We start from the raw sequence: 13,505 nt of genomic DNA on the forward strand, positions 1-13,505 counted from the left end.
TAAAGCGAATCTAGTGAGTCTCCCAATCCAACCTTACCTACGGTCTGTCCTTGCTAAGAGCATTAAACACTCACTCTCTTTATTTATTATTATTAATAATAATAATCTCCAGATCAAACCCAGACATTTTTTTATTTTTTTCATTATTTATTCAAACAAAAACAATCACACCCAAACCCTAGATCCAACTCTTCATCAATGGCTCTATCCAAAGCTCGCTACCGCGACGTGCTCGACTCCATGTACTCCATGCTGGCGCTAGTCTTCGTCCTCGTTGCCTGTGTCGAGCTTTGCGACGCCGCCACCGTCGTCGACGTCTACCGTCTTATTCAGTATGATATTTCCGGCGTTCCCTTCGGATCTCGTTTGGCCACTCTCAACCACCACGCCGGTTCTCTTCATTTCTCGCCCGGCACGGATCTGTCTCGGACCGTCGTCATGATCCCGGTCCGTGGATTGAATATCACCTTTGTCAGAGGTAATTGTCGGCTTTTGAAGTTTGTCAGTAGTCTATAAGATTGGGAAGTGTTGATTTTTTGTGTTTTGAAAAATTTGTTGCAGAGTTTATTTCTCAGAAGAAGACGCTTGGAGGATTGTTGTTTTTGCTTCCTGAGATGTTTGGAATTGAAAATGGAGATGGTGGAGGTACTAGAGATGATGTTAATGCAAAGGGGTTAATAAAGAATCTTTTGGAGGAACTTGAACGGTTACTTATACATTTCAAAATGCCTGTGAGTAACTTATATTAATTTCAATTTCTTTTACCTGAGTCCTGAAATGTATTAGTCAACTTTTGTACTTCTACTTTTGACTATAGCTATAGCAATAGCAGGACTGGTAGTAGTGTTAGAATCTGAAGTTGCATAATTTCCAAGAACTTTCATCCAAATCTTAGTAATGATCGTGATGCTTGTAAGCTTGTTTTAATATTGAAATTATCTTGTTAATATTGCCCTTTGCTTAAACTATATCTAATTTTTTCTGTGGCTATTTCCTGACTAGAAGTCCAGAAAATGTTATAGTGGTATATCTGTACTGTTATTTTATTTATTATGTACTTTTTTGTGTGTGTTTTTCTTCTTGCCTTTTCATGTTTTATAGATTTTCTTTTGTTCCTTTTTCTTAGGACGTCAGTTTTGTAAGTCCACACCTTAATGCTAGAATGTTTCAATACAGTATCCAGTGTATTTTGCGTTCGAGAATGATGAAATTGAAGCCGTGTTGGATGATGTCAAGAAGAATGATGCCACTGGTCAATCTGCCACTGCAACTACAGGAGGGTCAGTTGATAATTTTGTGATAAATTTTGGAATACTAATGAATTTTTTTATATCCTCTGGACAGTTAATGCTAGAGTAAAATATGGTTTTTTTTTTTCATTTTTATATGTGGAAGTTGTATTAATAAAAAGAGGTTTACAAAAGTGAATCAGCTGTCCGTGAAAGAAGGACAAATGTATAGTTTTTACTAGTCAGCCCAAAAAATTCAATTATTGAAAACTATATGAAATTTGGTTGGTCGTTCAATAAGATATGGTTGACNAAAATAATTAGGATCTAAACTAAAATAATAAATAAAGCGAATCTAGTGAGTCTCCCAATCCAACCTTACCTACGGTCTGTCCTTGCTAAGAGCATTAAACACTCACTCTCTTTATTTATTATTATTAATAATAATAATCTCCAGATCAAACCCAGACATTTTTTTATTTTTTTCATTATTTATTCAAACAAAAACAATCACACCCAAACCCTAGATCCAACTCTTCATCAATGGCTCTATCCAAAGCTCGCTACCGCGACGTGCTCGACTCCATGTACTCCATGCTGGCGCTAGTCTTCGTCCTCGTTGCCTGTGTCGAGCTTTGCGACGCCGCCACCGTCGTCGACGTCTACCGTCTTATTCAGTATGATATTTCCGGCGTTCCCTTCGGATCTCGTTTGGCCACTCTCAACCACCACGCCGGTTCTCTTCATTTCTCGCCCGGCACGGATCTGTCTCGGACCGTCGTCATGATCCCGGTCCGTGGATTGAATATCACCTTTGTCAGAGGTAATTGTCGGCTTTTGAAGTTTGTCAGTAGTCTATAAGATTGGGAAGTGTTGATTTTTTGTGTTTTGAAAAATTTGTTGCAGAGTTTATTTCTCAGAAGAAGACGCTTGGAGGATTGTTGTTTTTGCTTCCTGAGATGTTTGGAATTGAAAATGGAGATGGTGGAGGTACTAGAGATGATGTTAATGCAAAGGGGTTAATAAAGAATCTTTTGGAGGAACTTGAACGGTTACTTATACATTTCAAAATGCCTGTGAGTAACTTATATTAATTTCAATTTCTTTTACCTGAGTCCTGAAATGTATTAGTCAACTTTTGTACTTCTACTTTTGACTATAGCTATAGCAATAGCAGGACTGGTAGTAGTGTTAGAATCTGAAGTTGCATAATTTCCAAGAACTTTCATCCAAATCTTAGTAATGATCGTGATGCTTGTAAGCTTGTTTTAATATTGAAATTATCTTGTTAATATTGCCCTTTGCTTAAACTATATCTAATTTTTTCTGTGGCTATTTCCTGACTAGAAGTCCAGAAAATGTTATAGTGGTATATCTGTACTGTTATTTTATTTATTATGTACTTTTTTGTGTGTGTTTTTCTTCTTGCCTTTTCATGTTTTATAGATTTTCTTTTGTTCCTTTTTCTTAGGACGTCAGTTTTGTAAGTCCACACCTTAATGCTAGAATGTTTCAATACAGTATCCAGTGTATTTTGCGTTCGAGAATGATGAAATTGAAGCCGTGTTGGATGATGTCAAGAAGAATGATGCCACTGGTCAATCTGCCACTGCAACTACAGGAGGGTCAGTTGATAATTTTGTGATAAATTTTGGAATACTAATGAATTTTTTTATATCCTCTGGACAGTTAATGCTAGAGTAAAATATGGTTTTTTTTTTCTTTTTTATATGTGGAAGTTGTATTAATGAAAAGAGGTTTACAAAAGGGAATCAGCTGTCTGTGAAAGAAGGACAAATGTATAGTTTTTACTAGTCAGCCCAAAAAATTCAATTATTGAAAACTATATCAAATTTGGTTGGTCGTTCGATAAGATATGGTTGACATTCTCCATAGAAATTTGGGGTTTTTTGACCATCCTTGCAATTTGCATCTTCCAAATATCTTCTGTTGAATTTTTCTCTATCTGAGTAGTGGGTTCAGAGATATATGACTTCATTCTCTCTAATTTCTATATTGAGATATATGTCTGAAAAACATATAAGAAGATACAAAAGATACACATAATTTGCTTACCTAAATTTTAATGAACTCTATTTTGTTTCATTATGGCGAAGGAACATAATTTTTCCTTGTGTGCCATAGGATGGATTCATCTAGCTTAATTTTTTACCTTTTTATATTCAAGGGAGTGAAAATGCCTAAATGCTCTTTGTTCTGATATCCTTTTCATAATATAGGCATTTTATCAATTCAAATAGCAAAATTTTTCCCTTTTTGCCCATCAAAGCATTCTTGTCATGAATAATATTTCCTTGATAAAGGGAGTAGTTATTACTCTTTTTCCTTTAGTGTTGGGTTACACTTCGAAGAATTTCACATATTTAACTAATTGTTAATATTGCATGCCATTTTTTTCTTGACATTTGATGGTTGCTTTACATATATTTAACTTTGAGACTTTGAGCCATGTCTATAATGATGGACTTGTGTATTCTTAATTTATTCTGCTGCTGACATTGATAAGGGATTGGTGTTATCTGTTCATTTTCCATATCTGATTTCATCTATGCTTCTGGATATTGCAGATACAAGCTTGTTGTCCCGACCTCAGAGCCTAGGAAAGTTGCATCTCCCACTATCACAAACATTCAGGTGTGAAGACAACTTTTCTCTTTTATGGGGAATGGCTAAAGTAATGTGGAAGTGATATGCTGCATAGTAGAATACTATTTTATTGATACCCTTAAATCCCGATGGGATCCTAGAATTTAAAATACTAAACTGTTTTTATTTTCCTTTGTGAAACAAGATGGAAAATGGAGTTCCTTTTAATAGTAAAGAAATAAGTATACCTAGCTGGGGGAACAAAATGATTCTTACCCCTCAAAGGTGCATTTCAATGTGTGCACTCGAAACAGTGAATTCGCTTCACTTGAGATTGTAGAAACATTTGTATATCTTTATATAATCCCTGGCTTTGACAATTTATTGCATATGGTTGGGACACACAATGTGAAATCTGATGAACTGAGAATGTGACACAAGCCTTATATCTAGATGATAGTCATAGCAGCCTTTAGCTTTTGATTGGCACTTTTCTTTTGTATCAAAGACAGTTGTCATTAATTCAAGCTCATCAATTGTTGTCATTTAGTGTACACCTAATCTAGAAAACTTGTTTTTTGGTTCCTGAGCTTGCATATCATGGTAATGGCGCTTGCTTCTGAAGAACTTGTTGTAAATTGAGTTTTTTTTTTTTTTGGGGGAGTGTGCAGGGATGGTTGCAAGGACTGAAAGCTGATGGAGATTCGAATCAACTGCCAACCATTGCCATAGTAGCTTCATATGATACATTTGGGGCTGCTCCTGTATGTAATCCTATTAAGTATCATTGATGAAATCGATCTGTGTGACCCATATGATTGTTTCATGATAACTTACTCTTGCAGGCGTTATCTGTGGGAAGTGATAGCAATGGAAGCGGTGTTGTGGCACTTCTTGAAATAGCTAGGTTATTCTCTCTTCTCTATTCAAACCCTAAGACTAGAGGAAGGTACAATATACTCTTTGGGCTGACGTCTGGTGGACCATATAATTACAATGGGACTCATAAGGTGCTTAGTTCTCTTGCTTTATTAAATTAATTTGAGATTGTTTTTACTCTTTAAGTTTTTCTTTATAATTGATTGCTATTCTCTTTTCTTCTTGATGTTTAACTTTTCTTTGTGTCTCCCTTTGCAGTGGCTTAGAAGTTTTGATCAGCGATTGCGTGAGAGTATTGACTATGCTATCTGCTTAAATAGTATTGGTTCATGGAATAATGAATTATATATTCACGTGTCTAAGCCTCCAGAAAATGCCTACATAAAGCAAATTTTTGAAGTAAGCTACTAGCATATCACAGAATAAATTGGTCTTTTTTTTTGGCTTGTGGAGCTGTTTTTGATTATCTGATGGATTGGGTGTGTAGGGTTTCACTAATGTAGCTGAAGAGTTGGATTTCAAAGTTGGTTTGAAGCACAAGAAAATAAATATATCAAATCCTCGAGTAAGTAGATATACATGAATGATTGCACTATATCTATGTCAACGTAAAAATTTTAATTTTTTTTTAATTATTCTACGATGCTGGTTAGAAAAAAACTGAAATGGGAGAAAATGATGCTTAAACATTTATTATTTTAATTTCAATAGATGTTTCATGACATTCTTTTTCCCCTCTCTTCTCTCTCCCTGTATTATTATTATTTTCTATAGAGACACTTCTATGTATTCATGATTGTCCCCTTAGAAAACATTTTGCTTGTAAACCTTCAAGTTCTAAGTTTTGTTAATCACAATTTCTAGACTGTTTTTTTTTCTTGGCACTGGTTAAGTGTGTAAAAGAACTTTCAAAATTTTCCTTTTATAGACACTGGCTGCTTTTGATTTTTCTTATTTCTGCTGTTCAATCTGCAAACAGTGGGAAATTTGAGTTGAATGCTAACTTTATCGTCTCTCTGTCTCCCCTTCATCTCCACCTTTTTCTAGTTAGACCTTGACCTTTTCTATATTTTCCATATTATACTTATTGGCTGAGGTGATAAAGCTGCTGTCTGCTGTAGGTAGCTTGGGAGCATGAACAGTTTTCAAGGCTGAGAGTTACTGCTGCTACCCTTTCTGAGCTCTCGGCTGCACCGGAGCTTTTGGAAAGCACTGGCGGCTTATTGGATAGCAGGTCTTGTTTTTGTAAATTTACATTATTATATTGACAGTTTCTATTTTAGATTGCTGTTTGCTGAGAGCTCGAATTTCACCAGGCATTTTGTTAATGAAGCTTCAATTATCAGAAGTGTCAAGTTAGTTGCTGAGAGTCTTGCGGTAAGTTGATGTAAAGTTGGATCATTTTGATGCTTGTATCTGATTTTACCTATATATTTAGTTCTGCTGGTTCGGATTTATGAAAATGAATAGAAAGTTTATCAATTCTTCAGAACCTGAAAACCTTATAAGAGAGATTTATTTTGAAGTCTACCTATTTGTATCTTGTTCTCATTGAAGGAGTTTGAATAATGTGATTGCTAGTATTATAGTGTATCGTCAATGTAAATGACAATGGTTTAAAAGCCATTAATTGCTCAAGTTGCATTTAATTATGAGGGAGAGGGATAGCAGTCTTGTATGGTATCTCCATGAAATTTGGGACATAAGTGGGATACCAGAATTTTCAATTGTTTAATTACTTTATTATTATTATTATTATTTTCCTTGTCACCTTGGTTTGATTATACCAATACAGAATATTCAAGAATAATTCTTTTAATTTTTTGAAAAAATTGAGTATCTAACCATGTTTAATTGAGCACCAATACATCCTCTCAAACTTTAAATAACACAGGTGAAGTTACTGATTTTTGTTGGATGTGCTTTCTGGTTGTGCATGGAGGAATATATTGCCTGTGTCTGCGATTATGAGCCTTTAACATGATGAATAAATTAAAAAGGAAAGGGGGCAATACCAGCAAGTTGGTTGGAAAATTCATAATAAAAATTGAGTCCATTATTCCTATTATAAAATAAAGTGCTAGCTGAGCTATTGCAGGGTCAATTTATTAAGCTTCCAGGTCCTTATTGTGCAATTTATAGTTGAGCCTCTCTCTCTTTTTCTTTTTGTAATAAAATTGCATGAAAATGATTTGACATTGTGATGTTTGGACATAATGCTGAATTTCTTTGTTATTCTGCTGTAGAAATGAAAAATGTAAGTAGTTACTTGAATACAATCTAAGTTATTTGAGATGGCACTTTGTTATGTCAGCAAGGTTAAGAAAACATCTAGATTTTTTTTTGTTTTCTGGAAAATAAAATTTATCTGAATTCATTAATTTATTTTAATATGAACTCTCATGAGCTGGTGCAACTCAGTTTACTGTTATTTTTTTTTTATAGGAATTGTCTCTTAATTTTCTTTTATGAGCATATATAGTTGATTGCCATTAACTTCCTTCAAAGGCACATAAATTTCTCATTGTCTTACATGTAAGATTTGAATTTATGACATTAGCTTTATGTTTCTGACAGTCTTTTTTGTTCTTGTGTAGAGGCATATTTATGGTTTCCAGGGAAAGAATATTAAAATTTTTGCGGACAATAGTAGTTTGGCTGTCAATCCTTCTTACATTAGGTCCTGGTTGGATCTGGTATCACGAACACCTCGAGTGGCACCGTTTCTCTCAAAGAATGACCCATTTGTCTTGGCACTGCAAAAGGTTCGATTTTTTCACCCTTTATTTTCCTTTATGCTCTCTGTTTCTTGGTTTATTTCTCATGATTATCAGCTGGAATTCATTAAAAATAGCATAATGTATTTTTATTATTTTCTGTTTTCATGTTTTCCCTATAGATTAGATGATCAGGGATTATATTTAATTTTAACTATGTTATGTAATTTTCCTTGCTGAAGACATCAATCTTTTGATTTCAACAAGTGGATGACATTTCATTTCATTGATATTATTTTTAGGGCATATCTGTATTCTCTCTATTGGCTCTATCTTAAGAACCTGTTGGAATTCTATTGCAGTTTTCCTTCTAAAACAAGTTTGATTTTGTTTCTAAATGAGTGATAATAGAAGCCCACGTTTGTAATCATAAAATAGGGATTTGAGATGTCTTTGGTCTAGTGGCATGTAGTACTATGGTTCACAAAAATTTCTTAAGCCAATACATAGATTGATGAAGCCTGTGGAGTTGTGTTTGTTTTTAAGTCCATGGGTCAAAACAGGGGAAGAATATTTAGAGAAGGAAAGAACACAAAATAATTAGTTTCACTAATCATTGTAAGCACTCGGATTCAGTCTTGACACCAGACACTTTATTCAAAATGCTGAAAGGTTAGACGAAATACAAAGAACTTTTCCAGGACCCTGCTTCTGCATGGTCAACACTAGATAATAACCTTTTCATAAGCTTATTATATCCATTTTTTTATCTGTCGGCAGGAATTGGCAGAATATACCAATGAGGTGAATGTGCAACATGAGGTGCTTGATGGGATTTTCACTTTCTATGATTCCACTAAATCTAGGCTCAATATATATCAGGTACTTTTTTTGTTATGTGCTGCTGGATACTATGGTCTTAAAATATGCCATCTCTCTTTTCTCTCTTAAACACATAGTACACACGTGGAACGTTCTATGTACATACAGACCCTTTCAGAAATGGGTGAGGGAGAATTTAAGGAAGCTTTTCCTTAGTTGAATACCTAATACTACACTTGATAACCTGTTTTCTTAAGTTAGCTCGGTTAATGATTATGATATTATGATTCTCCTTTTTTCCCTACATACCACTTTTATGGTTAAATATTTTTATTACTATTCTTGGACATAATTCTCCTTATGATTTCTCCCCCACCATTTTGAAGGCCAAATTCTCAACATGGAAATGAGAGTCAGATTTAATACATACATATGCTTAATATTTCTTATTCAATGGCTTCAATTCAAGGCAATCACTTCAAATGTGTTTTACAGGTCGCCAGTGTTACATTTGACTTGCTGTTGCTTTTGGTGTTGGGATCGTATTTGATAGTGCTGTTCAGTTTTCTTGTCATCACAACTAGGGTATTCCCTTTTCTCAATATGAGCATGACATTCTGAATGTCTGTCTTATCTTGTATTTTTCCTTTTATAATTCTTGAACACATATATCAGAAATTTTAAAATTCTAAAATACTAAAAATTGCTATTCAACAGGGTCTTGATGATCTAATCAGTTTATTTCGACGACCCCCCTCACGTAAGGTAAAAACAGCATGATCGCTGAAGCAGGATGATTCACCAAATGCTTGTAACTTTGTGGGGAAGATTGTCTTGTAACCTAGTAGGAATTCTCCTGAGAGAAAGTTAGCGGATGATGTCCACCGAAGTGTTGGTTTAGTTCATTGACAGAGGGATAGTTTTAACTATCATCCTAGGAAGATGTCTGTAATTTGTTGTGCCAAAATGAGAAATCAGGATTGGAAAAATTTTGTTGGGATTCAACTTTCAACCAAATATTATTTGCCAGCAATTTTTTTTTCTTTATAGAATATAACATGCGATTGTGTCTGAGTTGGATATCATAGCTTCTGCTTGGCTAGTCAAATAGATTTTCAGTGAAAGATGTTTTGATTTAAGGTCTGACCGAAAGTATATTATTGTATATAGAAAATGTCTGGTTTAGCAAAATGCATTAATCGTTGTAGAAATTGTTTAAGTTAAACAATGATACGTTAAGTTTAAGTTGTTCTAAAATTATCAGCAATCCTCTATTTTCCCCCTTGAACCTTTACATACGGTATAATATATTTGATATCATTGTCTAATCTATTTTGCAGCTTTTCTAGCAGTATTCATCATATGTGCTCAATTCTGAGGCTGTTCCTTTCTGTATATATTGCTTCTTGCATGTCAAGATAACCCTATTACATCAAAAAGGAAATTGAAATGATTTAACCATTTGCGAGTAGTATTTTAGGAAGAAAATAATGGTAGCAATGTCAATCCTCTGTGGTTCCTCTCCGCCCTGGCCTTGTGGGTTCCACCTTGTCCACAAAAATTGCACGTCCCTCCAGTATCTGCAAGTAATTCATTACGTTGTCCTCAAAAATGCTGTCTCAACTTTAAATCAAAACCCGGTTGCCAAATTAGTAGCCACACAGTTTAACATCTCAATTTTCTGTACATAGCATTATTGTTTTAGTTTTGGGCATGCAAATCTGCAGAAATTATGCAATTTTACCTTTCCATTCATGTTTGACAAAGCCTTTTTGGCTTCATCCACTGCATTGAAGGTCACATATCCATAACCTTTTGATCTGTTTGAAGTTTTATTTACTATTATTTTAGCTGGCCAAAGTAAAACAAGTTGATGTTAAGACAAAAATTAATAAGCAAACAAGTGCTGAAGAACACAAGTAAAGCATACCCTCAACAACTTGGCCAAATTGTGAAAAAGCTTCAGCTAATGTGTCTTCTGTGGTTGAGAAAGATAATCCTGCAAAAGAGGCCATTGTGATAGAAACAGCATAAATGTCAATAAGATGGTAAACACTTCTATAGTTGAAAATGGTAGTCAATGTAGATTGGAAAATCCTGCAGTCAGGTGAAATAAAATCTTTAAAGAATAAACTAAAAATAAACATTTAAGGTATTTTGAAAAAGGGGAATTATACTAATTTCCCCACATTTTCAATATCAAAATGCTAGATTAGCAAATAACTTGTGAAATTGGTGACAAGTTCAAAGCAGACAATTCTTAGATTAGACTGGGAAAAATTGATAAGAGTAAACTTATCAAAACCAGAAATCNGAAATAAAATCTTTAAAGAATAAACTAAAAATAAACATTTAAGGTATTTTGAAAAAGGGGAATTATACTAATTTCCCCACATTTTCAATATCAAAATGCTAGATTAGCAAATAACTTGTGAAATTGGTGACAAGTTCAAAGCAGACAATTCTTAGATTAGACTGGGAAAAATTGATAAGAGTAAACTTATCAAAACCAGAAATCTGATAAGAGTTTATACTTGGGAACATTGATACTTCAGAAAAAAAAAAAAAAACATTGATCACATGCAGCCAAAATAGAATTGACGCCACAACAGTAATCATTTTTTGTATCATAAGGAATCTCATTATTAAGATGTTGCCTATATTGAGACTCAATTCTCCTCAAACATTCTTGTCAAAATAACATACTACTTAATGTTCTGATGAACATAACTCACAACTTAAGCGACCAATAATCTGATTGGCCAGAAGGAAAAGAATTCATTCAAACTATGGAGAGAAATGAACCTAGGTTCTGTAGTAACATCACCTAAATCCTTCAACACCAAATCAAACAGTGCTTTAGGACAACTAGAAACTAATAATATTCAAGCAAAACGTATGATCAGCCAATCAGGGCCTTGTCCTCTACTCTATTTTGGGGACCAGGATATCGCTTCTATTTAGGTTGCCAAGCATAAAGACACTGAACTGGTTTCTAACGTCTGGAATGAAGCAGAAATATAAGCAACTCCCTTCACCCAAAATTTTGACTCATCTTCTATCTTTGGGCATCCAAAATTATTCATTAACTCTGAAAATTTTGAGCTGAAAACTTATTAACTTGTCAAATTTCTATTAAATTACAATACTTTCAGTTTTTTTTTAAAAAAAAAAAAATAAATAAATTTTACTCTGAGACTCAAGGGAGGTAAAAATTTGGGGACTGAACGGGTATATTTTAATTTAACCAAGATTTATACAGGCTACAGTACAACTTTCCTCAATTATAAATGGCATCTTATTGACTGATATCTGTTCACTACATTTATTATTATTATCATAATACATCCAAGTTGCTTCTAATAAAATGAAGGTGGAGTCACATCAGTCAACTCTCCTCATATTCTTCAACAACAGAATAAACAAGAAACACTCTCTTTGTTTTTCTCTTCTATTTCTTACCTTCTCATAACGTTCTACTTTATCATAACATGTAATACCACCTTTATGTAGAAAAAAGATACACATGTCTTCCTTCTCCTATTGTTCTACTCTCACAATTTAAAATTCCAACAGTCAAACTTTGATTATCAACAATATGTGGGCATGTCAAATATAATCTTTTATTTCCTTCTTTTTTTTATCATGGCACTATACTCCGATAGTTTTCCCTACTAGCAATGACAAGCTACACACTTTGGTTCCAATCTACCTATACAAATATTTTCATTTCCCCAGAAACAATATTCTTTTTTTTCAGGCTTCAACTCATTGCCAAAAGTGAATCTTGTCGATCTTACATTTATTTGACATCAAACCAACAACAGATTCAATCTCCGTTTTATGGCCATTTGAATCAAACAAATACCTTCCCTTAGATACAAGACAACAAGTTAAAGATAACGCTTGAGAACACATGATTACAAAAATGAAAAAGTAAAATTAAAATGAAAAAAAAATTAAATTTATAAAGAGTAAAGATTTCCATAAACTATGAAATATTTTCAAGACCCTTGTAACTGACTATATCAGTTCAAAACAGTTATTCGAGCTTTGACACAAATATATTTCACACCAATCTTGGTCACTCAACACAATATCAATACTTGACAAACAACTGAAAAAGTAATTGTTAACTTATCAAATCCTAAAGAAATCAACCCTGAACCTCAGTTTTATAAGCCTAATAAACCTTTATGAATGCATTTTTGTTTGCTAAGTAAAGGAAGCAACATCACAAAGACAAACAGTGTCGTAATACATGTAAGTGCATGAATAAACATATATAAATAGAGCGAAAGAGAAGAGAATAATACCTTTTACAAATAGCTTAGAAGTGATTCCTCTACAAAATACCAGTTGGGGTGCTGAATGATTAGACTTAGAACGAGAGATGTATCTGAAAATGGTCGCCGACATTTGAAAGAACCTAGTTGGGTTGTGGAAGTAAAGGCTTATTTTATGGGCTCATTAATTAACACCAAAACAGCAAAACTTGATGGTAGGAACTAGGAAGGGAGTATAAGACTGTAAGTGGCTCATTGAAGAATGGAGCAAGTTGTCAATTTCTTTATGTTGAAGGGGGTGTATAAAATAACCCTAACGGAGCCTTAACCAAAAGTTCAAAGAGACGAGGGTATTTGCGTTAACCTAATAATTTTTGTATGCACCTGTGAAATATTGAAAGAGTACTGTTGCACCTACAACTTCTTCTCACAGTTTCAACATGACATCTATCAATTGATCTACTGTAATTTATCAAATAGGATCTATTGTGAACTAACTCATTATAAACTGTCACGCCAAAGTTGTAAGAAAAAATTTATGAAAAATGTTGTAAATGTAGCATTTTCCATATTAAAATCTTAATGAAGGTTGTAAATTGTGTTTAACAAGTATCATTTTAAATATGGAGATGGAGCATTAATAGCTTACTTTACATGTATCAATGGTGCACCATCATTCACACTACCGTTTTAAGGTGGAGTTGAATGTGTCCCTATTTCATTTCAATAGCGTATAGAGTACGTCTATAAGAAGGAACTTGCAAAAATTCATCAGACTCTTAAAGATAATAACAAGTGTTGGGAGTTAGCAGAAAACTTCGCTGTCACTGATGCAGTGTTTTGAACTTCTTGGGTATGTAGAGAGATCGATCGCAGGGGGATGAAGTGAGTTTTTGTTTGCTCATCAAGGCAATGATCCGAGGGTGATTGAGTCCACAAGGTAATTCATTATAACTTCATTAGTT

At 33.8% G+C, this 13,505-nt stretch overlaps 2 protein-coding genes across 3 annotated transcripts; one reads left to right on the plus strand and one right to left on the minus strand.

Annotated features, from left to right (window-relative positions):
- Window positions 1–95: 95 nt before the first annotated feature.
- On the plus strand, window positions 96–9,273 carry LOC116118038 (nicalin-1). Of its 2 annotated transcripts, none has more exons than XM_031404015.1 (14): window positions 96–478; window positions 562–731; window positions 1,177–1,280; window positions 3,818–3,884; window positions 4,508–4,600; window positions 4,682–4,846; window positions 4,974–5,114; window positions 5,203–5,280; window positions 5,837–5,949; window positions 6,032–6,092; window positions 7,313–7,480; window positions 8,213–8,314; window positions 8,750–8,839; window positions 8,972–9,273. In XM_031404015.1, exons 1-14 carry the CDS (start codon window positions 199–201, stop codon window positions 9,032–9,034), a joined length of 1,695 nt encoding a protein of 564 aa, XP_031259875.1. In that variant the 5' UTR covers window positions 96–198; the 3' UTR covers window positions 9,035–9,273. The 2 variants fall into 2 exon arrangements, with proteins under 2 accessions (XP_031259875.1, XP_031259874.1); XM_031404014.1 differs by lacking the exons at window positions 96–478; window positions 562–731; window positions 1,177–1,280 and adding exons at window positions 1,670–2,052; window positions 2,136–2,305; window positions 2,751–2,854.
- Window positions 9,274–9,448: 175 nt separating this feature from the next.
- LOC116118039 (small RNA-binding protein 11, chloroplastic-like) lies at window positions 9,449–12,867 on the minus strand. Its single transcript, XM_031404016.1, has 4 exons — window positions 12,571–12,867; window positions 10,185–10,253; window positions 9,999–10,105; window positions 9,449–9,834 (listed from the first exon to the last, which is right to left on the minus strand). The coding sequence occupies exons 1-4, from the start codon at window positions 12,671–12,673 to the stop codon at window positions 9,757–9,759; spliced, it is 357 nt and encodes a 118-aa protein (XP_031259876.1). The 5' UTR covers window positions 12,674–12,867; the 3' UTR covers window positions 9,449–9,756.
- Between the last annotated feature and the right edge of the window lie 638 nt (window positions 12,868–13,505).

The sequence above is a fragment of the Pistacia vera genome, unplaced genomic scaffold, assembly GCF_008641045.1.
Source record: "Pistacia vera cultivar Batoury unplaced genomic scaffold, PisVer_v2 Contig832, whole genome shotgun sequence".
NCBI lineage: Eukaryota > Viridiplantae > Streptophyta > Magnoliopsida > Sapindales > Anacardiaceae > Pistacia > Pistacia vera.

What these genes read in the sequence shown, in the direction of transcription:
- LOC116118038 (XM_031404015.1), top strand. Translation starts at nt 199, where the DNA reads ATGGCTCTATCCAAAGCTCGCTACCGCGACGTGCTCGACTCCATGTAC. An exon ending in ATACATTTGGGGCTGCTCCT is followed by an intron (nt 4,601 to 4,681) that starts GTATGTAATCCT and finishes TTACTCTTGCAG; the next exon opens with GCGTTATCTGTGGGAAGTGA. An exon ending in TTGTCTTGGCACTGCAAAAG is followed by an intron (nt 7,481 to 8,212) that starts GTTCGATTTTTT and finishes ATCTGTCGGCAG; the next exon opens with GAATTGGCAGAATATACCAA.
- LOC116118039 (XM_031404016.1), bottom strand. Translation starts at nt 12,673, where the DNA reads ATGTCGGCGACCATTTTCAGATACATCTCTCGTTCTAAGTCTAATCAT. An exon ending in TTCTAAGCTATTTGTAAAAG is followed by an intron (nt 10,254 to 12,570) that starts GTATTATTCTCT and finishes CCTCTTTTGCAG; the next exon opens with GATTATCTTTCTCAACCACA. An exon ending in TGTCAAACATGAATGGAAAG is followed by an intron (nt 9,835 to 9,998) that starts GTAAAATTGCAT and finishes AATTACTTGCAG; the next exon opens with ATACTGGAGGGACGTGCAAT.